At 37.1% G+C, this 22,621-nt stretch overlaps 3 protein-coding genes, 1 long non-coding RNA gene and 3 pseudogenes across 6 annotated transcripts; 4 read left to right on the top strand and 3 right to left on the bottom strand.

Annotated features, from left to right (window-relative positions):
• The first annotated feature begins 144 nt into the window (after window positions 1-144).
• Window positions 145-2,531, top strand: LOC104721910 (putative acyl-[acyl-carrier-protein]--UDP-N-acetylglucosamine O-acyltransferase, mitochondrial). Its single transcript, XM_010439985.3, has 10 exons — window positions 145-384; window positions 510-580; window positions 854-978; window positions 1,095-1,203; window positions 1,301-1,393; window positions 1,479-1,595; window positions 1,675-1,758; window positions 1,832-1,936; window positions 2,038-2,124; window positions 2,224-2,531. The coding sequence occupies exons 1-10, from the start codon at window positions 300-302 to the stop codon at window positions 2,341-2,343; spliced, it is 996 nt and encodes a 331-aa protein (XP_010438287.1). The 5' UTR covers window positions 145-299; the 3' UTR covers window positions 2,344-2,531.
• Window positions 2,532-5,262: 2,731 nt separating this feature from the next.
• LOC104727679 (UPF0725 protein At4g29550-like) lies at window positions 5,263-6,948 on the top strand (annotated as a pseudogene). The gene is made up of 6 exons (XR_015572528.1): window positions 5,263-5,548; window positions 5,654-5,775; window positions 5,913-6,117; window positions 6,268-6,401; window positions 6,521-6,604; window positions 6,706-6,948. The product of XR_015572528.1 is annotated as a UPF0725 protein At4g29550-like (transcript).
• A 405-nt stretch (window positions 6,949-7,353) lies between these two features.
• Window positions 7,354-9,839, bottom strand: LOC104721909 (uncharacterized). Its single transcript, XM_010439984.3, has 2 exons — window positions 9,562-9,839; window positions 7,354-9,472 (listed from the first exon to the last, which is right to left on the bottom strand). Exons 1-2 carry the CDS (start codon window positions 9,753-9,755, stop codon window positions 8,191-8,193), a joined length of 1,476 nt encoding a protein of 491 aa, XP_010438286.2. The 5' UTR covers window positions 9,756-9,839; the 3' UTR covers window positions 7,354-8,190.
• Window positions 9,840-13,464: 3,625 nt separating this feature from the next.
• On the bottom strand, window positions 13,465-14,358 carry LOC147933659 (uncharacterized). Its single transcript, XR_015572527.1, has 2 exons — window positions 13,966-14,358; window positions 13,465-13,856 (listed from the first exon to the last, which is right to left on the bottom strand). It is a non-coding gene; the product is annotated as an uncharacterized LOC147933659 (long non-coding RNA).
• Window positions 14,359-14,849: 491 nt separating this feature from the next.
• LOC104721908 (uncharacterized) lies at window positions 14,850-16,954 on the bottom strand. Its single transcript, XM_010439983.3, has 8 exons — window positions 16,507-16,954; window positions 16,263-16,330; window positions 15,981-16,128; window positions 15,796-15,876; window positions 15,621-15,707; window positions 15,438-15,523; window positions 15,215-15,335; window positions 14,850-15,108 (listed from the first exon to the last, which is right to left on the bottom strand). Exons 1-8 carry the CDS (start codon window positions 16,795-16,797, stop codon window positions 15,031-15,033), a joined length of 960 nt encoding a protein of 319 aa, XP_010438285.2. The 5' UTR covers window positions 16,798-16,954; the 3' UTR covers window positions 14,850-15,030.
• A 1,455-nt stretch (window positions 16,955-18,409) lies between these two features.
• On the top strand, window positions 18,410-19,707 carry LOC104721906 (cytidine deaminase 1 pseudogene; annotated as a pseudogene). Its single transcript, XR_015572526.1, has one exon. The product of XR_015572526.1 is annotated as a cytidine deaminase 1 pseudogene (transcript).
• Window positions 19,708-20,540: 833 nt separating this feature from the next.
• Window positions 20,541-21,829, top strand: LOC104721905 (cytidine deaminase 7-like; annotated as a pseudogene).
• Window positions 21,830-22,621: the final 792 nt, after the last annotated feature.

The following is a 22,621-nucleotide window of genomic DNA, read 5'->3' as shown; positions in this document are numbered from 1 at the left end:
TTTTCCTTTTTCTTTTAGTTTTATTTAATAATTTATTTTTTAATTTAGATAATTTCTCTAAAACTAAAATTATGCTAAATTTGGAATAATTAAGAGTGTGTGCTAGTTTTGGAACAAAAACTTAAATTGGTGCTATATTTGAGAATTGCCCAAAAAAAAGCCCAGCCACGTGCAAATTCCTTAGGCACGTGCGAAATTTCATCATGTTTTATCTTTCACTGAGGCATTTCGTCGAACACCATGTATGAAGAAACTGAAGGTTTCGGAAGGGGGTTTGGTTTTGCTCTACGTAGCTCGCCATGATTTCTCTCCTTAAAGCTCGCGAGAAGTTTCTATCTCCTCTCTTCAGTTCCACTATCCGCAGACTCTCCTCTAGTCTCTCCTGTAAATCTCTTTCTCTCTCTGTCTCTTTCTCTCTTTTCCCGCTTCTACTCTTATGTGGCAATGATTTGTAGAATTTATGTATCTCATTACTCTAAGCTGTGAGTCAATTGTGTGGTTCGGAGCAGATTCTCGTGAAGATTCTGAAGTATTTATACACCCGAGTGCTGATGTACACCCAAATGCTGTGATTGGCAAGGTTTGATTTCTTTACTGACATTGCTTGTTCTTGCTTTCATAGTTAGGTAAAAATGGATTTGGTTTGGGATGAAACTTCTGTTCTGATCATTGAGAAGACTAGAAACAGCTTTAACACTCGCAAATTAATGTTCTTTTAGCTTTTGGAATCCGGATGTTTCAAATTAGTAGTATATGATTTGATGAAACCTGGTCAAAGTGTGATGCTTTATTTGAATTTTGAGCTTATTAGAGTATCCTTTATTAATCAAACAAAATGTGATATTACTAACAGGGAGTCTCAGTTGGTCCATACTGTACAATTGGGTCTTCAGTGAAGCTAGGCAATGGCTGCAAACTCTATCCTTCAAGCCATATCTTTGGGAACACTGAGTTAGGGGAATCTTGTGTTCTCATGCCGTAAAATTTCTTTCCTCTCTTGTTTGTTTTCCTTGTACTATATTGTCTTCTCTACTTTTTTTCTTTATATCGATTGATATTTGCTATGTGTCTGCCTTTGAATTTTTGTCAGCCAGTGGTGCTGTTGTTGGCGATGAGCTGCCTGGTTATACAGTCCTAGGATGCAATAACGTCATTGGTTACCATGCTGTGGTTGGTGTTAAATGTCAAGACTTGAAGTACAAGGTGTGTTTAATTCCTATCTTCTTTATCTCATCCTTGTTGGAGACTAGACGAAACCAATATCCAATCAAGCTTTCATGCCCTTGTTTTCTTCTTTTAGAGTGGGGATGAATGTTTTCTTTGCATCGGTGACAACAATGAAATTAGGGAGTTCTGCTCAATTCACAGGTCATCAAAGCTCAGTGATAAAACGGTATGCAAATAATGCCCATTGACTAATATCATTGAAGTTCCAAGAAGTTTTATCATGTTCTGAGTTATGGTTATTAATTGAACAGGTTATTGGTGACAACAATCTAATCATGGGCTCTTGTCATATTGCTCATGATTGCAAGATTGGTGACCGCAACATATTTGCCAACAATACACTTCTTGCGGGCCATGTGACTGTAGAAGTAAGATTTTCTTTGTGTCTATACTCTATAACCTGGATTCAGCAGCATGGTTTCATTAGGTTCATGTTGTGAAATTTAGGACTATACACACACAGCAGGAGCCACGGTCATCCACCAGTTCTGTCATATTGGCTCCTTCGCTTTCCTTGGTGGTGGTTCTGTGGTATGTTTTCCTCTGATACCTTTCATGTGCTCCCACCTTTCCAACAGGTACTCACTGGTACGGTTACATATAGGTTTCACAAGATGTTCCAAAGTATATGATGGTGACTGGAGAGAGAGCCGAGCTTCGTGGTTTGAATCTGGAGGGACTTAGACGAAATGGATTTACCATGTCAGAGGTTTGTACTGTGTCCCAGGGTCGAGTCTTTTGAAGTAAGGAACTCTGTATATCGCTTTGAAGTGTTATAAAAAATAATATGTTTGTTTTTGGCATTGATAGATGAAGAGCCTAAGAGCAGCCTACCGTAAGATATTCATGTCTACCGAAACAGTTTCCTTAAGTCTTGAAGAGCGTCTCACGAAGATGGTACATATAATCAATCAATTAAAAGTCTCTTCACTGTCTTCTTACCTGTGGATCTAGTGCAGAAACATCTGAACATATTGTATTTGATGCTTGATTCAGGAACAGGACCAAGATCTGTACAGTGTTCCTGCAGTATCCGCAATGTTGCAGTCAATCCGAGATTCTTTCACAGAAACTCGCCGTGGGATATGCAAGTTTAGGCAATGGCTCGATTCCTGAGTTTCAATCTAAGAGATCTTCCCCTTGGCATCCATTGATTAGCAATGGCTTAAAATTATGCTCGACACCATGTGTTCCACTGGATCTCTAATAGCCTGATATATATATATATATAGCTTTGACGAAGTGTTGTCATCATTGTGTGGACATATAACACATTCTTAAATATATTGGGTTGGTCACATAAAGTAGACTGTCAATAACCATATTCAACGCTCTGGTATCTCTCTCTGTGGCTTCGACTTTCAAGATTATCTGAATTCCTCTTTAACCACTGATTCAGAGACGAGACGAAGTCTCCAGATGTCAAACCATGGAGCATTAATCTAGGAATTATCTCGGGTTTTTATTGCTATGAGTCTGAGCCCACCCATCAAAATTCTCCTTTTCGTTAGGTCTTGTATTCTTGTGTGTGTTTTCCCCTCACAAAGCATGCCCGGATCATACAGATTCAGCTTTTTATTTACGTAATCAGTAGAATGATATACATCCATGTGTTTTATTCATACCTGTCACCATGTTGTTCCTTAAAAAAGAAAGCCTTTATAACACTTGACCACCGAGGTACACGTTTTTAGGTAGTTAATAATTAGCTACCACGGAGCCGGTTTGACATTTAACTACCTAAAAACGTCAAACCGGTGTTATAACATTTCTGCGACCTTGCGCTTGCGCGGTGGAGGTGTTATAACACTTGACCACCGACTTACTTACGTCCGGCGGGGTGATTTCATACATACATAATGATTAATTAGTTGAATCTGCATTTTACATTTATGTAGCCGAAATACAACTAAAAGGAAAGAGGATATCATTAATTCACAAACATAAATGGTATGTCCAATTTATGGACTTTCCTATCACAAAGATGAAAACAACAGTTTCATCATACAGTATATAATATTCATATGTAAGAGACTTTCTAAATTTAATTCTAAGAGAAAGGAAAAAATGGAACGAGTAAACTAATATTGAGACATACAGTATATCATATCTCAAACAAATCAACAATGAAGGACAACCAATCATCAATCATTACCAATTGATAACACAAGATACTCTCATTCCAAGTCATGCCAAATCAACAGCTCTGTGGTTCAAATAATCCAAGATTTTTACCAACCTACGTCGTTTTAATACAGTACTGAAGGTACTAATTTTTTTTTTTTGGATGATTCTAGTAGAGACTCACATGAAAGCCTGAGGCAGCAGAAGAGTACATAAACAAAAATTCCCCAAAAGCTCAAATGCCTAGTATAACCAAGGAATAGAGCTAGAGACTGAGATATATATCCAATATACACTCAGGTTGTACAGAAACCACCGGTGAAATAGATAACTAGAGATATCATATGTAACTAGATTAGGACCGGTGCTAGAGCACGGATTGAAATTCCTTTTATTTATATTGTATTTTTTTATATAAAATATAATTTATGTGATTGTTTTTATTTTTTTTTTTGCTAAAACATTATGCAATAAAATCATATGTTAAATATTGATGGTTTGAAAAACATCTATTTTATAAGTTTTATATTGTTAATAATTCTAGATAAGTATTCGTGCAATAACACATGTTAAATTTTATTTTATACAAAGTTTTGGTGACCCACTACAGAAACGAAAATAAAAATGACATGAACATAGTCTACCGTGGATGAGAAGGAATCTGGGGAGGACCACCACCGATGAAGACGGAGATGGGGCCGTTGCGAAATCCCACCACAACAATCGCCAAATAGAAAAGCCGTTTGTAACTATTCGACACTTGTGCTAGTTTTTAGGGTTTCTTTAAGAGAAATTCATTTAAATACCACTAAAAATGTTTTTTTTTCAAAAATAACACATTTTAGTTTTTTTTCAATAATACCATAAAGTTTTTTTTTTCCAAAATTACCATAAACACAAAAAATTAATTTTTAAGAATGTAGATTTTTTTTTTTAGGTTTGGGTTGACACATTTAGTTTTAGGGTATAGACCCATTTATATTTTATAAACTTCTTTTCATCTATGACCTCAATTTCATTATATCAACTACAATCGAAAACCGGCGACGGGGCATGGCTAGGGCATTATGTTTAATTTATTGAGTTATTTGGCAAAATAGACAGTTTCTAAATCATAATTATAAAAGTAGTACAATCACTATTTATAATTAGCAAATTCCACATTTTCTACTGTTTTTTATTGTTCACAGGACCTTTCAACCCTCATCAACATTTCATATTTACAACACATGCCACTGAATGTTTGTTTTTTTTTTTTTAATATATGCTCTCTACAATTTTAAAAACAAAAATGCTGACTAATTAAATTTGTTTTCTAAAGTTTTAAAGATGTATAAAAATCTATGTTTTTTTCTTTATAATTTGATATGCATTTTGTTTCATGATTTTATTTGATAATGTTAAATATTTTTTATAAATTTTGTATATGTACACATTATTAAGTGTACAGATGTCTGTACATATTAGTAAGTGTACAAATATACTTTGTGTAATTTGTTTAATTCTTAGGGTTTCAGATATTTGTATCATAATGGTTTTATACAAATTACATATGTACACTTAATAATGCGTGTTTGTACTTTTAACAATATGTATAACCATTTGTACACTAAATAAGGTGTACGGATACAAAATATATTTGAAAATTATTAAATAAAATCATATCAAATTGTAAAGAAAAATATAGATTTTTTTTGTATCCAAGAAAATTTCTAAAAAAAGATTATATTAACAATTATTTCAATAATTATGATTGAAGGAAAAAAGATTTCTCATCCACGCACATACCCCTTTTGGTAATCTTCTCGTCCCACAATCTCTTATATCTCACACATTCTCTATTACACAACACATATTTTTCCAATTTTGAATAGTAAATATATTAGTTTCCAAAATGTAATAATATGCAAATAAACCCTAATTTATTTCATTATGTTTTTAATAAGGCTAGGGCATGGCGACGAATGAACCACGTCCACCGCGCAAGCGAAAGGTCGCAGAAATCACCCCGCCGGACGTAGGTAAGTCGGTCGAAGAAACCAGCCGGACCTATTATGTTTTGGAAGAAGGAAGGTATGTTCCTGTTAAAAAAGGATCCGACGTCCCACCACCAGCACCAGCACCAGAACCAGATTCAGATGAGGATGTTGATCCGGTTCTGGAAGCAGAGTATGATCGTCAAATTCAAGAATCCGATGTACGTATCGTAACATTCCCTTTTTTTTTTTTTTTTTTTTTGTGTGTGTGTGTCTTTTTAATAACATACAAACTCCTCCTTTATTCATCTTTAATGGTGCTGCAGGGATTTGATCTTAACGTATGTATACCAAATGGTTCGTTGTTCCTTATAAATTTCATGATCATCATGAGGGTGAGCTTGGCATTTGTACTAGGGTCGGACTTCATTGTTTCAATTTTCACAAGGTAAAAACAAACAAATATCCCTGCCTTTTCGTCTTCTACTAGTTTTGATGAATGAATGACTTAGTTTTTAGTTATGGTTTCTGTGTTCACTTTACTTCAATGATCTAATTAGTTTATCTCTGATCAATTTTGTGCAGGGCTCAAACTTTGGGTTGTTGCGGGTAGAGAAATATAATGTTATGTTCACCGGATTGACGACTTACTTTATAACTGCTGACGTTATTGATCCATCCAGCAATTCGTCTTTTGTTTTCCAAACGTGTGTTACGCAAACTTCGTGGCGCAACAACGAAGATTTCAAAATAGAGGCTGAACTTTGTAGGCTTAAACCCGATACTCACGGTTCGTTTCTTTTTTTCACTTTCTTTTCTGTATGTGGATTGGAATCAACCCCCCCCCCCCCCCTCCCCAATGCTTATGAATAATTACTTTGTTTATTTGTGGTTTGATTTGACTGCATTTTCTAAATACTCTTTCATCATGTTTACAAAGGTTCTAAGGCCGAGGTCGAGGGTTGTCCTTGGGATTCTGAAGCAATTCATGATTTCTACAAAGGTGGTCTGAATTGGCTTCAGGATGATGCTTTGGTGCAATCTAGTGATAAGCAACATCCTCATTTGTACGAGGTGAGCGAGACCATAATTAGTTTCTTAGTATTATTTGTTATTCTCACTCTCTTCAGGTAGCTAGGCTGTTTTAGCTTCTTTTTTTCTCACTCAAATCTTGTGATATTTGTCTTTCACAGCTTCAAGACTCAGACATTCGCGAATATGATTGGCTTAATATGTATGCTGACTACGCATTTTATACGCTGTGGGAAAATGGCTGGGTGAGCCCTTTCTTTCTTTGTTTTTGGTGTTTCACATTCCCTCTGCGTTTTGGTTATATGTGTACAAAATTTATTATTTTATGCCCTAACTTTTCTCCCAGAAAAAGCTCAAGTTTGCTACGCCTCTGGAGATCAAAAAGGTCGTTGTACAAACTCATGAAGCCATGGAGCCAAAGGAAATGCTCAAGGCCGGGAATGTAGTCTTCTATATTAATTTCAGGGACTGTGGTCTGACTGAAGAACACCGAGCGGTGGCAAGAAGAACCACAGATGGGCATCCGGCACACCTTTGTCTTGAAGTTAAGTTTCCGGTTGGGGACTTGTCGACCTGCTCTATTGACTAAATTTGGTCTGTACACACGGTAGTAGTCTAAGATGTTACAGATTATCCTCTGCCTTTTATCTATTTATTTGGTGTGTTTGTGATCTATTTATTTGGTAATCTACTCATAACAATACCTTATCAAGTTATTGTTTTTTTTTTTTTTTTTTTTTGTATTAAACCGCTGCAGCCTTGTATTAATTTCTTTAAGACTAAATCTATGTATCATTAATTTCGCTTTTAAGCCAAGCATTAGATCAGCTCATCTTTAGAGAAACTGAATATGGCTATTGACAGTCCAAAGAGGAACGTATTAACAAACACACTCACTTCAGACTGCATTTTCAGCCAAGTGTTCAGACGATATCATCAAAGTCTGATATACAGCTTCGGCCAAGTCTTTTCATCATTGTGTTGGCACATAACATGCTTAAATTCACTTTTCCTTGAACAAAGACCCATACAAAAATAGTGAAAGGAAATGTCATTTGTGTTGGTCACTTTGGCATCATTATTACAGCACATTGAAGATGTATCTACTTACATAATCCGAGAGTGAAGTTAAAAATTTACAGTTTTCTCTTCGTGGCTAGTCTAGATTTCATTCTCATGTCAAATGGTGATCTTAAATTCGTTTCATTCTTCTTGCCCCTCCATACATATCTATACACAGCAGATCTTGTTTGATGACATCATTTCTCGCCTTTTCGTTGCAGGATAAGTGAACTGAACTTGAGTTGTGAATCTTGAATCGTTCCTCTGTAGACTGATAGGGGCGATACATGAAGTAGACTGTCAATAGCCATATTCTAAAATCTTGCTTCTGATGCTATTTTTATCTCCAGCTTCAAAGTTCTTGTTTCATGATTATCCGAGGTTCCAACCAGATCCCGACAAAGTCTCAAGATGTCAGACCATGGATTATCTAGGGGTTATCTGGATTTTAATTGCTATGAATTACCCATCAAATTCTCCTTTCATTAGGTCTTGTATTCTTGTGTATTCCCTCACAAACATGTCCAGATCATACAGATTCAGCTTTGTTAGGTAATCAGTAGAATGATATCCATGTGTTTTGTTCATACCTGTCACCATGTTGTTCCAACACAAAGAAAATGTTACTCTAGAGCTCATCTCGACTGAGATAAGCCTTAACACCTTCAAGCTCTTGAGAACTACACAGTCCTACATCCTCTTTCCGTATGAATGCTCATATCACCACAGAAGAAAGGTGTATGCCAAAAAACAGACTATGATATAGGAGCTACAGGGCGTTGAGTTTCGACAAGATAGATTTTGTGACTAGACTGTTAGTGCACTTAACAGCTTCGACCAGCTGATACTTATGAGCCTGTAGCATCGGAGCACATTTGGCAATAAAATGTAGCAAGAAGTTCCCAAATTTTAGAGATTTGGAATACCTTGCCGCCAACTCCTGAACCTTGGAAACAAGACAATCAACAGAATCTTGGGTTAAAGAGACGTCGTGGAGCAAGACGTTCTGGAAAAGGATAAACAGAGATTCATTCCATGTTAGATCTTCAGATATAAGATCTCGGTGGCAGGGAAGGAACAGAAACCTCCTCTCTTCTGTTCTTTCACAAAGTAACTTCTGGCAAAAACCAGATGTATGACCCAAGTGCAAGCATTCTTTCAAAACCCTTGAAATCACCTCACAGATGAAGTTGTTTATCCCTCTTTTCCTGAGTATCAAAGGGAACACCAACGCATACTCAGCTGCTCTTTGGTGGATCTTGCAAAACTCGATTGTTGCAGACATTAACACACGAGAGGCGGATGTCTCAAGAGACAAAAACTTGGGAAGCACGATCGAACATAGAACCTGGCTTGGCCAACCAAGCTCATCTTCCTTAATTCCACTATGCAAATTCGAAAGTAAAACTGCAGCAGTCTCATCATCTGCATTCCAAGGTTCAATCAACGCCAAAACTCTAAAAGAATCCTTACCCTTCTCCAAGCAAAGTTTTCGAATTTCATCACACAAGGTTAAAACTTCAGTAGTAGACTCAGAGCTAGTAACCTGAGCTCTAAGATTCGCCGCCAATTCATGATCATCAGCTTGTAACCCAACATTCATGGTATGATCAATGTTATCAACAACTTCTCGATGATCTTCTTCCATATCCTCTCCGATGAGACTCACCTCCTCTCCATTCCAAGAATCAACAACCAGCATTTCTGAATCTACTACATCATCGAATGATACAGGAAGCCATGGAAGAATTGTACCAGTAGAAGCAGCTTTCTGAGTGAGCCAATCAGGTACAGAGTCAAATTCCTCCCTAAAGCTATCGTCATCAGCAGAAGCCAAATCTAGATGAGATATCCAATCAAACTTTGGTTTAGGAATTTTGTCGAGCAGGTTCTGTGCATCTCTCTGAACCCAGAAATCAGCAGCTTTACTGGCTAAAATTTCTCTAGCCAGCCAAACCAAATCACTAACGCGAAACCTCTGATACTCGGAAAGAAGGAAAGATAGAATCTTTGACTGAACCATGTTAGGTAATGTCTCAATGAAAAGAACCCTAACAGCACAAAAAAAAAACAATTTCCATCAGCAACCCAAACATAGAGAAAACAAAACAGAAGTCCGAATCGAAAATCTGGGTATTACTTCTTCGTCACCGGAGATGAATTCTGATGATCGCATTGTTGCTTAAGCAACGAAACAAACGAGCTCCGGTTGATGGGCGGCGCCGCGGCAGAGGAGGTGGAGGAAGAAGAAGCCTGGTCTAGCCACAGCGAAGCCTCAGTTTCCGGCGAGGAACTATTTAAGAAAATGTCGAACAGCGGAATCCACTCCTCCATCTTCTTCCGTTCTTTCCCTCTCCCAAACCAAAACCGTAGCCGAGAGAAGTCTAAAAACGAATTGTCTGTCTCATGAAAGCGCGGGAAAGCGGTGCCACGTGATCAGATTTGCTTGGTTAACACTATTGCATGTATGTGTCTACTTAAAACGGCGACGTTTAGGTATATGTCTTGAAAAAACACAAAAAGTAAATTTCAAAACCTTTTACAATTAACCCCAAAAAAAAGTTTTTATTACTTCGGCCCCTAAATTTTCAGGACCGGCCCTGCACATGACACATGTCACACATCCATTCCTTCCAATTCGTAACAGATAGAGCAAATAAACTTCATGACCATAATTGTTTTTACTGAGCTTCTCAATAGAGGTAGTAAAATTTGCCATGATTTTACTAAAAGCTTCCAAATAACAACTAAATAATAAATATTAGAGTTGGTGTTGGTCGGATCGACTTCGCTTTGATACGAAATGTTGGGAATTTAATCGGTTTAATATTGGGTTAAAATATAATTGATATTTTGTAAACACACAATTAATAAATTAACCACAAATATATAAGCCAACTAAATAAAACACATTTATATTTATTTACAAATTACACATAATACAAAGTTTATAACTAATAGTAAAAACACTCAAATCTCATATCACTTTTGTTATTTTCCCAAACCTCACTGATATATATATATATATATATATATATATATTACACTCTTTCATCATGCATTTGTTATTTATTTTGGTCTCTTAACCCATTGTTTTGCATTGTTTTTAGTCTCTTTTGCATAATATGCATATCTAGGTAATCTTTGCATTGGTCTTGCATACATCTTGCATATTGGAGTTATTTCAGGTGTTTAGGAGATGTCCAAACTGTTGGAACTGAATGGAGGTTGAGACATACGGCTCGACCAAGCATGCCCGGAATGGACGTCATGTGACTCGACCGACATGCGACTTGGACGCGCTCCCAGGAAAAAGCACCAGCCTCCCACTCGATCCATCATGCCTGGAATGGATGTCATCAAAGCTCGAGCCATGCTCCAACATCCATGCTCGAGCCACGCTCCAACATCAACGCTCAAGCCACGCTCCAACATCCACGCTCGAGCCACCACTCGAGCCACCACTCGAGCCACCATTCCAGCCACCAGTCGAGGGATTCAGCTTTTTACGTCTTCATCAAAGTTGTTGGGAATTGAGTTATCTTTCCAACGCCGTTTATTTCAAGCCAATCAGAGGTGTAGTTCAAGAGTTATCATCATTTTAGTGGATGTGTATACACCACGCTCGAGCCACTCTCCCCCGCCACGCACTCCAGCTTGTCTGATCGAGCCACTCTCCCCCGCCACACACTCCAGCTTGTCTGATCGAGCCACTCTCCCCCGCCACCCACTCCAGCTTGTCTGATCGAGCCACTCTCCCCCGCCACGCACTCCAGCTTGTCTGATCGAGCCATGCTCCCCCGCCACGCTCTTTAGCCGTCCGTCCGAGCCATGATGACATTGCATTCCATTCGACGCGCACAGACTCGATCGCACATGTCGGGAAGAAATACGTTTGGTTTCACACGCTTCAGGAGATTACCAAACCGACGCTTTACCTTGTCGTTTTAAGTTTTAGGGCTTTCCATGTTAGACTACTATATATGCATTTTGTTAAGTCTTTGCTGAGACATCGAATCCTTTATCTCGTATTGTTTTCTTTCCCAGAAGGTTTTTAACCTAGCCACAAAATACGTTATGAGACTTGTATTCTGATATCTTCGAGATTTCTTCAGATTTTGCATTTGATTCCTTCTACAAAGTTGTTCATCTTATTTTTATCTACCTAATAATGCTTGTTTCAATGTTTTCTGTGTTTGCATCCTTGATGATGATTTTCGGATCTGAGTAGTGTGGTAGTTCTTAAGGATGGGATAGATTAGGTGGAGGATCTTAAGATGTAGAGTGTTTGAGCTTTGATTGTATGATTCCCTTTTGGACTAGAGTTAGAAATGCTAGTTTCTATCTGATCAATTGGAACTAGGTTTTAGATATTTCTGCACCCAAAAGGTGTTCGATGAAATGTCTGACCAACTAGTGCCAGAGACTTACGTTCCTAGCCTAAGAGATTAGTTGTCTAGGATGTTTGTTGACGTGAATGAACTTGTTTTTCATGCCATGCTTGATCATGTTTCTCTAGCGAGAGCTAGGTTTGGAAGTGGTTGAGTTTGAGTAGCTTTTGTCTAGAGATTGGATTAGCTAAGAAGAGATGTTCATTGTTTAGGTATTGTTTGCTTGTGGCATGTTAAGCACTCTATAGACTAGGATACTCCACCGACATCAATTACTCCCATCCTTAGGACTTCTTTCTTTCTGATTTTTATTACATTCCTGAGACTGTTTCATTTCTTGCTTTTTAGTTCATGCTTAGACTTGTCTCCGTTTTCATTCATTTTAGTTTCTCGTCATGCATTCTCGTTTCTAGTTCTGTGACTCGTTTCCGTTTTGCATTTTGACCGTTCTAGGATTGTTAGATAAAAACACTCTCTTTGAATTGGCTTGACTTGTGGTTTCTTGATTGTATCTTGAGTGATAGTAAAGATTCTCAATTGGATTGACACCTTAAGTATTACAACTGCATAAGGTTAATTGAATCTGCTAGGAGACACACAAAAATCCTAGTATCACACACTCACTTATTTTATATGTTGCTTAGTATTGCAACTTCTCTTTATTATATTGGATGCTATGAGATGATTTGCTCTCGTTACGGGACCGAAACCGAATGTTTAAATTAGTTGAACAAGTTGGAATTGATGAAACCTGGTCAAAGTGTGATAGTTTGTTTGAGATTTGAGCTTATTAGAATTTCTTTGATTAATCAGACAAAATGTTATATTGCAAATGCTGTTGGTTTAGCTCGTGCTGAGGAGCATCTGGGAGCAGTATGATGGTAAAGGTTTTGGATATTTGTTTTTGTGGCTCTCTTTGGTCGCTGTGGTGAATGGGAGACAGTTCCAAATGTAGCGGCATCAATTGTTTATAGACCGGGCTGATCCCACGGTAGATACGGTCCTTTCAATTGTTCAACAGTCTGGTTAAGGAAGGTTGATTTAACCAATATGCAGAATAATTACTGTATATAAATTAAATTTTGGTTTATAGTTGAATTATTTGTGTGGCCTAGTTGGCTACACACCCAGTAATAATTCATGGCATCTTAGGATCAAACCCACATGGTTGAGACCCTACTGAATTAATAGACGTGATTATAAACTTTTCTTTAAGTTTCATTTTCTTGAAAAACCTCTAATTAAATTACAAAATTAAACACCTGGAATCAGATTTCAAAGTTCGGCCTGGACGTTAACCTTATTTAGCTTACGGAACATATAATTGTTTTGCTTGTACTTAGCTTTTTTTTTTTCTTATGTTTTGCTTGTAGTTAGCTTTTTTTTTATATGTTTATTTATATTTTGTCTATTTTTTGCTTTGAAATATAATGATACTGAAGTTTTGCAAAGCTTTTTATAAAGATTTAACTCTCTTTATCATGATTTAGAAAATAACTCAAAACTAAACACCAAAGCTTTTACTTTTGATCACACCTCAATCAAGGTATATTTATAGTTATAGCACATTAATTTTTGCTATTCCTATTAGTAACATTTAACTTACCTTAACTCTTAAATCTTAATAATTGGTAACATTTGAAATCTGATGGTTTTGAATAGTAATGTGGATAATAAAAAATATATGGTATTTACGTCTATAACAACACTAATATAACTCAATTGTCGGTAGCTAGCTCTTAATTAGAAACATTTGGATGGTTTAATATAGATTGAATTTTTTTAGAAAACTAACAATCATAATGGGTAGGGTGTGCCAAATCCTTGTGGCGAAGGACAGCACAACCACGACCTATCTTTCGTGACGCTTGGATTATCATAATGTCCTGTGAGACATTTAAGATAATAAACTTCTGATGACCAAGCGACTTTAACGACAGCAACCAACTCCTCTTCCACTATTTTTGTACCACAAACCATCACATCATGTACTCCCTTGACCCTTGTATACAGAGCTCATATATTTTGGCCCACGGTAAATTTCCTTCAAAAAAATAAGGTTGAAAGATTAAACTTAGATAATTATTTCTAAGATATCTTAGGACTTAGCTAGTTCACACGATACAAGATTACGTAAGCTCAAACCCACTTACATCATTAGCATCTGTATCCTCTGGACTGAACACGTGCAATTTTGCTGCCACAGATATGATATTTTAGGCAGATCAATGCTTTAGAAAGACTCATACTCATATGATCCACATCTCTTATCACGGGAAAACGTGAAACCTCAGGTGCTGTGTTGCAACAACTCCTACATGCCCAATCTATTTCTCTTGGTATCTTGTGCTGCCTTGCATACTTTATGCCGTCTACTACACTGACAGTGTTGCAACACTTGCTCGAATTTTTGTTTGCCCGGACTCTTTTCATCAGGGGACAGTCTATCAAATATTGAGCGGAGTAAATCACCAATTTTCGGTCAACTCCACTATGATACCGTGCGGAACTTATCAGTTCGGCTGCAATGACAGCCCATGCTGTGTCTGCAAAGATACACACCATATCAAAAGAGTCGGATATATGTTGTATATATAGCTAGCTAGTCACTGCAAAATGCACACATATATTGTATAGTCACTGCACACATATATGTTTGACAATATATATAAAAAAGTCCCATTTGAAAATATATCAAAGTAGAGAAGAATGTGGTCATTTGACCCACTGACATACTTTTACAAAGTGGACAATTGAGGAACAGTAAAATTATCTTCTAATTTTACAAGAGTTGAACTTAATATAGAATAAAACCAAAAATTCAAGGTGAATATATATATAATGTGTGGTTTTGATTAGTGGGTTGTTTTGATATTTTCATCCTAATTAATCTTGTCATGCATGATGCTGGAAAGTGTTATTACTTATTAAAAAAAGGTAGTCAGTACGTATAGCTACTATACAGTCTATACTGTACTCATTAGTAGTCAGTACGTATAGTATCTTCATTTTCATGTTAGTTAAAAATGTCCAGACGTTTTTCGAACAAAGGTGGTTTGTATTCCAAGTTTCCAACATCTTGAGAGATGGCACATTCTATATACATATAAACCAGAATTTCGAAGTTGTCTTAAATGAAGATTAGTTTCCTCGGTTTCAATCACAGTTGTGAGTCTACAGATTATGTGTATACATTAAGCGTCTGGATCTCCATTTTTTTAAGCCATGGGGAATTTTCTAGAGTAAACAACGTACATAGGATCTGAACGCCCTGGATTTGGAGATATATCAACGGCCTGGATTGATCACAGGTTGGAACGAGTTCATCATCAGCAAGAGTAAAAAAAAAACTCTTAAGAGGGATTCTAATAGAAGATGTGTTGATGAAATAATCAGAAATACCTGTGGAGATTCGAATCCTCCGGCGTAGTGGAAGTATGATCCGACAATGAGAGCATGATCTGCATCACCAGTTGATGTCCATATCGAGATTGCTTTAGTAAAGAAGCAACGGTTTGAAAAGCTGCAAAAAAAGATAAGAGGAAAGTGAGCTGGTTGAAACCATGCAGGATATGTATAATATTACTGTGTCACAAGACTTGACAGGTTTATGTTAAAAGAGAACCTCATTAGAGCTAGTCCCCCGGGCTTGAGGATTCTGTTCATTTCCCTGAAAACTTCAAGTGGCTTTGTAAGATAATCCACACTTACCTGTTTAAATACCAAGAAACATACAAATTCGTAAGAACTTGAGATACAAATGAAGAAGTGCAAGTTTTAGAGATAAAAAAGGAAAGTTTGGTCTTACCACATTGGTAATAACTTGGAAAGAATTGTCTTCAAAAGGCAGCTTAGGATTGAGATTTAAGTCTTGGACTATATACTCGGTGAGCACCTGAAAGAGAGTGTTAGATCCTAAGATCATATGATGATCCATCTCTTCTCTGAAAGAGAGTAAATACGTAATATTGAATCTTCTTTACCGGATTGCGCTTAAGCTCTTCTTCGTTCAAACCCATTCCAACTATTCGCTCTTGCTTATATCCAGCTGGATAATGACTGACCTATGTAACATCATAACAGCCAACAATCTAACTTCAGAGAATTCTCAATAAAAAAAACTTTTTAACATAACACACACAAGAATGGATTTGCAATTTATACATACCCAACTGCTACACATATCAAGTATGCTCACTCCAGGAGTATCGCTCTGAGGCAAAACCTTTGAGTAATACTTTGTCAATGCAGCTATGGCTGGATCATCAATATGTGTCACAAACCTTGGAGCTTCATAGAACGTTGAATCAGACGACCTTAGGACAAGTTTATTACACAAGTCAACAAGATCTTAGTATGTCTCAAAACCAAAACTCACGCATGCCTCACAGAAAACAAAACAGAGTAAGTAAGACTATAACACAAGCTTGGAATTGTAATCTCTTCTTACTCATCGTATCGTTGGAAATCTTCTTCTTTGAATGGGAAAGTCTCGGGCCAATCCACCTTATTCAACGCCTAAAACCAAACAAATGGGTTCGAATTTCATAAAGCTATAAACTTTGAACAACTAAACCACATGTCGATTTCTAAATTCCCAGTGTCACTGATAAACCCAAACCCCTAAAGCTACAAAATTTGAACAATTTAGCTATAGAATCAAAACCCTAACTGAAGCTAAAGGGAGTAAAGACCTGTTCGACGGGAGAAGGATTCGTCTGCCTCGCGGAAGCAATGAAAGATTTACCGCCAAAACTACCGGACATGTTGTTGTTCATCCACAACGAAGCACCGCCAAAACCACCGAGAACTAACCGGCGACGTGATCGTGAAGAAGCGCGGATCCAACGGTGGAAAGGTTTCGAAGCAGTCGTCAGGAGATTGAGAGCAGAGGAAGCTCGAAGGAAACGGGAATTTCCGGCGGAGGAGAGAACCGGAGGCAGAGGATTAGATCTGAGGCTGAGAAAATTACAAGTTTTGGTCATTGTTTAATGAATTGTTGGGTTTTGTCTGATTTGCCAAAAAGGTTTGAACTTTTCAGGACACAAATCATGACGAAGAGATGATGTGTCGCGCATATTGATCGATGAAGATGCCGATTCGCGAGTCTAGTGATCCAAACCACTCTTACGTGGACGTTTCTGTTTGTTTGGGGCTTTTCTTAATTTTTACAAAGTTTTGGGGAGTAACTGTAAATAAAATAAAATATCTCTTTTCATTAATTTCTCTTTCTTTTTATAATGAAAAAAAAAACATTTAAGGTTACTTTCGTTAAAAGTTTCAAATTTTCATCTATAATTCACTCAAAAATTAACTAATGAAAATAAAATCATATGAATTTTAAATTTGTGAGTTGTGTAAGTTTTATATTTCGAACAAATCATACATTTAAGTTCAAAATTATAAACCCACCTAAACTACTCATTTCTGAACAAGATTCAATTTCAAAGACAAGCGAGGACAATGTATATGGACTTGATTTTAGATATTTTTATCACTTTTATGAATAAGATTCCCAAGTTTTGTTTGATTTACTACGCATACCATGAAATTGTGACTAATTAATTAAGACTATCAAACTTCATTTTAGTTAAAACCACTCGTCAGTATATATTACGTTCTATAAAGACTACGAAAGTAATCCTAACTACTAATTAAAAATCGTATTTGCTTTGTAAATGGTTCATGAGTAATCATGAGCTAGTCTTGATGACGGATACAGTCAGAATCGTGTTTGTAATTTGTATTCTTGTGTGTGCATGTAATTCTTTACTTCCGAGGTAAACACACATCACATGCATATTTGGTAAGTGGTAGTGTTAGTTTGCAATTTCGAAAGACAAAGAAAGATATATGTGCGTATATCATGAACTTGATTATAACTAAATACTAATTAAATATCCTAAATACTTTGCTTAAAAAGATGGTTAATGAGTCTACTAGTCACAATCAGCTTTGTAATTATCTTAAGGTTGCGTATGTAATTGACGCAGTTTAATTTTTGTCTATATATATATTACTATATACACCCATTAAAATGTTACTACTAAATAAAAGTTAAGGACAATTAGTCTTCACTACAGTAATTTTTATCTATGTTACTACTCTTCATTACATTACTTAATCTCACTTCTCATCTCATATTTACAATTCCAACTCTCAAAATACGATCTACCATAGACATTTTAAGTAGCATTTTGAGTATATTTTTTTAGAAAATTTTATATACATTACTATCTCAAAATTTCAAACCATCAAAATATTACTGCTAAGACTACTTATTTTTGACTATAGTCTCCAGTTTTCACCACATTTGTTCTGTACTAAACTACAAAAATAATCCTAGAAAGTTGTTTAAAAAGTTTGTTCTTGAGTCATCGTGAGTGGACTTCCTATGAATGACGTAAAATCCTTTTGAAAAGTATGAGTCAAATATGCATGAACTAGAAAATTTTATTTATATTACTAGATACTCGAACCACATAAAAAAATGTTACTAATTAAGTGTTAAGACAATTGAGTATTGAGCCATATACCACTCCGATCCTCATTTCATTACTTTATATCCTAACTACTCTGCTTGAAAAAAATTGGTTCATGACTCTTGGAATCATGATATTTCAAAAAGTCACAATCACTTTTTATGTATTTCGTAGTGTTGTTGGTTGCGTATGTGATTAGCGTACACCAATTAATAAAGTACGATTCATTATGCACACAGCGCACCTATAAATAAGTTCAAGACTTGTTTATTCACTTCACATCTCCCAACACAGATCTCATAACACAACCCGAAATCAGAGAGATAGACAATGGCACAGCCCTCCAAATTTGTTTTCACTCGCGAAGAAGCAAAATCCCCCGGAGACAACCCCACAAACATTCCCTTTTTGATTCCACTCGTTCGTGGGCCATTCTCTACATTCAAAGTCGTAGCCCTCGGATTCGGATCATCCGGTCGGGTCTTCGTAGGAGTCAACGTCGAATTCCCAGGTTTGCCTCTCCATCACTCCATCCACGCAACGCAGTTCGTCGTCGCCAACCTCGCACTCAACCTCGAGAAAAAGCTCAACTACTTAGCCGTCTCCCCTCCGGAAGCTCCGTGCGGCCACTGCCGCCAGTTTCTTCAGGAAATCCGCGAGGCGCCTGAGATGAACATCATACTCTCGGATCAAAACGGCGACAATGTATCAACCGTAAGCCTCGAGAGCCTCCTTCCAAAGAGACTCAGCCCCGACAGTCAGCTTCCAAAAGACGTCCCTCGCCTTCTCGAGCCGCGCTATAACCGCCTCACCCTCTCGGGTCCCGATTTCGATGTCCCTGACCGTTATCCCGATCTGAAGCCCGCGGGTCTAGTGGCGGCGAACATATCGTACGCGCCGTACAGCAAGTGTCCTTCGGGAGTCGCGCTGGTGGATCGCCAAGGAAGTGTGTACAGAGGATGGTACATGGAATCAGTGGCGTATAACCCAAGTTTGGGGCCAGTACAAGCCGCTCTGGTTGATTACATGATTCGTGGCGGAGGCGGGGACAGAGGGTTCACGGAGATCGTCGGAGCAGTGCTGGTGGAGAAGAAAGATGCGGAGGTGCGTCAAGAGCAGACGGCGAGGATGCTTCTGGAGACTATTGCCCCCAACTGCGATTTCAAGGTCTTCCATTGCTGCGAGAACCCTAAAGAAAACTGATTCATATTTATGGTATACGATATATGATTATACTATTTATTTTAAAAGACGAATAGAAAGGAAAATAATACGCCAGTACATAGAATAATTACACTGGTCTTTATTAAACTTAGATGATAATATAATTTAATCATAATTATGTTTTTGTCATCTTCATGTTCAAGTTACCTTATAAATAATGTCAATACAAGATAATCATAATTCTTATTATTTTCTTCGGTTCATGTGTTAGATTTTGGTATCTATTTTGTTCTATAACACCTAGGATTATCCGATTTTTTCATAACAGTACGGAAAAAGGAAAAGAAAAGATGCATTTGCATGAATCTCCATTAATATTTAATAAGTAAGATAGAAAAGTATTTATGATTTACATACATATCAAAGTAAAGTATATAACATGGCCCATTGACCCACAGGCCAACTCCTACGAAGTGCACAGTTGAGGAACAGTCAAATTATTTTAATTTTAGAAGAGTTGAGTTTCATGATGAATGAATATATATTTTTCATTGAAGATGGATAATTTACAACTTCTTTCTGAGCCCCTAATTACTGTCTAATTACAAAAGAATTAAAGCTGTGTCATTTCCCCTAGAGCGGTCCTATACATAACAACTTGCAATACATAGAAGCTTAGTCTAGTAAATGTATAATTACGAAAGTTTAAAATGTATCACATCAACTTAAACCGTAAAAGTTTAAAAGTAAAAAATTATGTTGTTCGAGACAGTGGAATAAAAGTTAAGGACAATTAGTCTTCACTACATTAATTTTTATCTATGTTACTACTCTTCATTACATTACTTTATAGATTATACTAAAACTAGAAAACTTAATCCTCACTACTTTGCTTAAAAAGTGAGTCCTTGACAGTTGACAGTCACAATCACCTTTTAAAGTATCTTGTAGTTCACACGCTATTGTTAATTTGTTTGCGTATACGTTGGACGTAAACACGGTTTTAAAAAGGTACTTTCACATTAAGCACAGAGACGCAACACATCACACCTATATAAATAGGTAAAGACGTTAACTCACTTCTCATCTCATTTCCATCTCTCAACATAAAATATAAAAAGCACACGATCCCAAAATCAGACAGAGACAATGGCAGAACAGCCCAACTTCTCATCTTATTTCCAACCTCCCAACATTAAATCTCAAAACGCGACAACAGCAAAAGATCAGTACAAGTTCGTTTTCAGTGCCCTCGAAGCAGCATCGGAAGGCGTCACCGAACCCAAGAGACTTCCAGTTCTGATAAAAAAGGCGATGTCACTCGCTCGGGCTCCAATCTCCACGTACAAAGTCGGAGCCGTCGGACGCGCATCATCGGGTCGGGTCTACTTAGGCGTCAATGTCGACTTTCCAGGTCTTCCTCTTCACCACTCCATCCACGCCGAGCAGTTCCTCGTCGCCAACCTCGCCCTCAACTCCAAGGAAGGCCTCCGTCATTTAGCCGTTGCCGTCTCTACAGACGGCATCGAATTCGGCACGCCGTGCGGACACTGCTGCCAGTTTCTTTTGGAAATCAGCAACGCACCTGACATCAAGATCCTGAGCAGATCAAAGCATGTAGAAGTATCATTCGCGAGCCTTAGATGCCTCTTACGGACAGATTCACACCCGACAGAATCCTCCCGAACGGTACCCCTCTCCTTCTTGAGAAGCGCGATAACTGCCTCAGCCTCTCGAGTTCTGCCTCAGAATATATCTGCTCAGAATCATACTCTTCCCATCTGAAGTTGACGGCTCTAGACGCGGCAAACAATTCGTTCTCGCCGTACACTGACTCTCCGTCGGGAGTGGCGCTGCTTGACGACGAGGGGAACGTGTACCGTGGATGGTACATTGAGTCAGTAGCGTCTAACCCTAGTTTGGGGCCGGTACAAGCTGCGCTGGTTGATTTCGTGGCTCTTGGCCGAGGCAAAGGGTTCGATAAGATCGTCGGAGCGGTCCTGGTGGAAAAGAATGCTGCGAGGGTGAGTCAAGAGAGCACCGCGAAGATGCTTTTAGAGACTATAGCAGCTCCCAACTGCGGTTTCAAAGTCTTCCATTGCTACGTGGATGCCATAAAAAACGTTAAGAATGTTGGTCTTCGTTATTAAACTATTTTGTTATCCTATCATAATTATAATGCTTTGTTTACTTCTTGGTTGGGTTCATTAAACCTTCTAATAAGGTCGTACAATACATGATATAGAATCATAATTATGTTATGTTTTCTTCTTGGGATCATGTTACCTTTCAGTTTCAGAATAATAATATTGTCAATGTAGTTAACTAGGAATTATCAAGTAATTTTACAATCTCAAATCAGTTTGTTCTTATAAATGGCACCTTACGAATATTATTTGTGAATCGCTATTTTCTAAAAACTGTGAAAAAAACTTCTATATTGTTTTTCCAAAAGCATAATAATATGAAAAAGATGTCTTTGATCAATGAATCTCCATTAATGAGTAATATAAAAAAAAGTCTCATTTGCAAACATATACCATTGACCACTGGCAAATTTTCTTCACAATTTCAACGATAAAGCGAAGCGCGATGTGTATATCGCGGACTAAATATACTCCTTGTCACACTCTCAAACACTATGAAATCAATTTATTAGTATCATTTTATGAATAAATTCTCAATTTCTATTTGTTTTACTAATCCATAGGTACCATGAAAATGATACTAATTAATACGACCGATTTTTTTTGTGTACCATTTTTTAGTTAATTTATACAAAACTACTTATAAAGTAATACTAACTACTCTAAAGAAATTGGTTTTGAAAAATGGTTTGTAAGTCATTATGTTATTTGTAATCTTGTGCATTACCTAGGTAAACACACCGTTTAAAAAAGCATTCAACATGTAGACACATCACATATCTAGTAATACGTGGTTGGCAATTTAAAATACACACGGAATTTGTGTATATGACTCGATTATCATTATTCATTAAAATACATTTTTCTGAATAACTCGAACACATATTCTATAACAGATTTGAATATAGACGTGACACTATCAAAATAGTCACAGAGTTGAGGACTATTAAACTAATCCTTATTTACCACTCTTTATTCCATTACCTTTTTACTACTCTTCATTACATTATTTATAC

Source organism: Camelina sativa, chromosome 11 (genome assembly GCF_030686135.1).
Source record: "Camelina sativa cultivar CO46 ecotype springtype chromosome 11, ASM3068613v1".
Taxonomy (NCBI): Eukaryota; Viridiplantae; Streptophyta; class Magnoliopsida; order Brassicales; family Brassicaceae; genus Camelina; species Camelina sativa.
The sequence above is the reverse complement of the archived record's forward strand: the minus strand, read 5'-3'. Positions and strand labels throughout refer to the sequence as shown.

Coding starts and splice junctions, on each gene's coding strand:
- LOC104721910 (XM_010439985.3), top strand. CDS start 300: ATGATTTCTCTCCTTAAAGCTCGCGAGAAGTTTCTATCTCCTCTCTTC. Junction 1,394..1,478: donor CAAAGCTCAGTGATAAAACG/GTATGCAAATAA, acceptor TTAATTGAACAG/GTTATTGGTGACAACAATCT. Junction 1,596..1,674: donor CGGGCCATGTGACTGTAGAA/GTAAGATTTTCT, acceptor TGTGAAATTTAG/GACTATACACACACAGCAGG.
- LOC104721909 (XM_010439984.3), bottom strand. CDS start 9,755: ATGGAGGAGTGGATTCCGCTGTTCGACATTTTCTTAAATAGTTCCTCG. Junction 9,473..9,561: donor TCATCTCCGGTGACGAAGAA/GTAATACCCAGA, acceptor TTGTGCTGTTAG/GGTTCTTTTCATTGAGACAT.
- LOC104721908 (XM_010439983.3), bottom strand. CDS start 16,797: ATGACCAAAACTTGTAATTTTCTCAGCCTCAGATCTAATCCTCTGCCT. Junction 16,331..16,506: donor ATCCTTCTCCCGTCGAACAG/GTCTTTACTCCC, acceptor GTTTGGTTTTAG/GCGTTGAATAAGGTGGATTG. Junction 15,708..15,795: donor AAGAGCTTAAGCGCAATCCG/GTAAAGAAGATT, acceptor ACTCTCTTTCAG/GTGCTCACCGAGTATATAGT.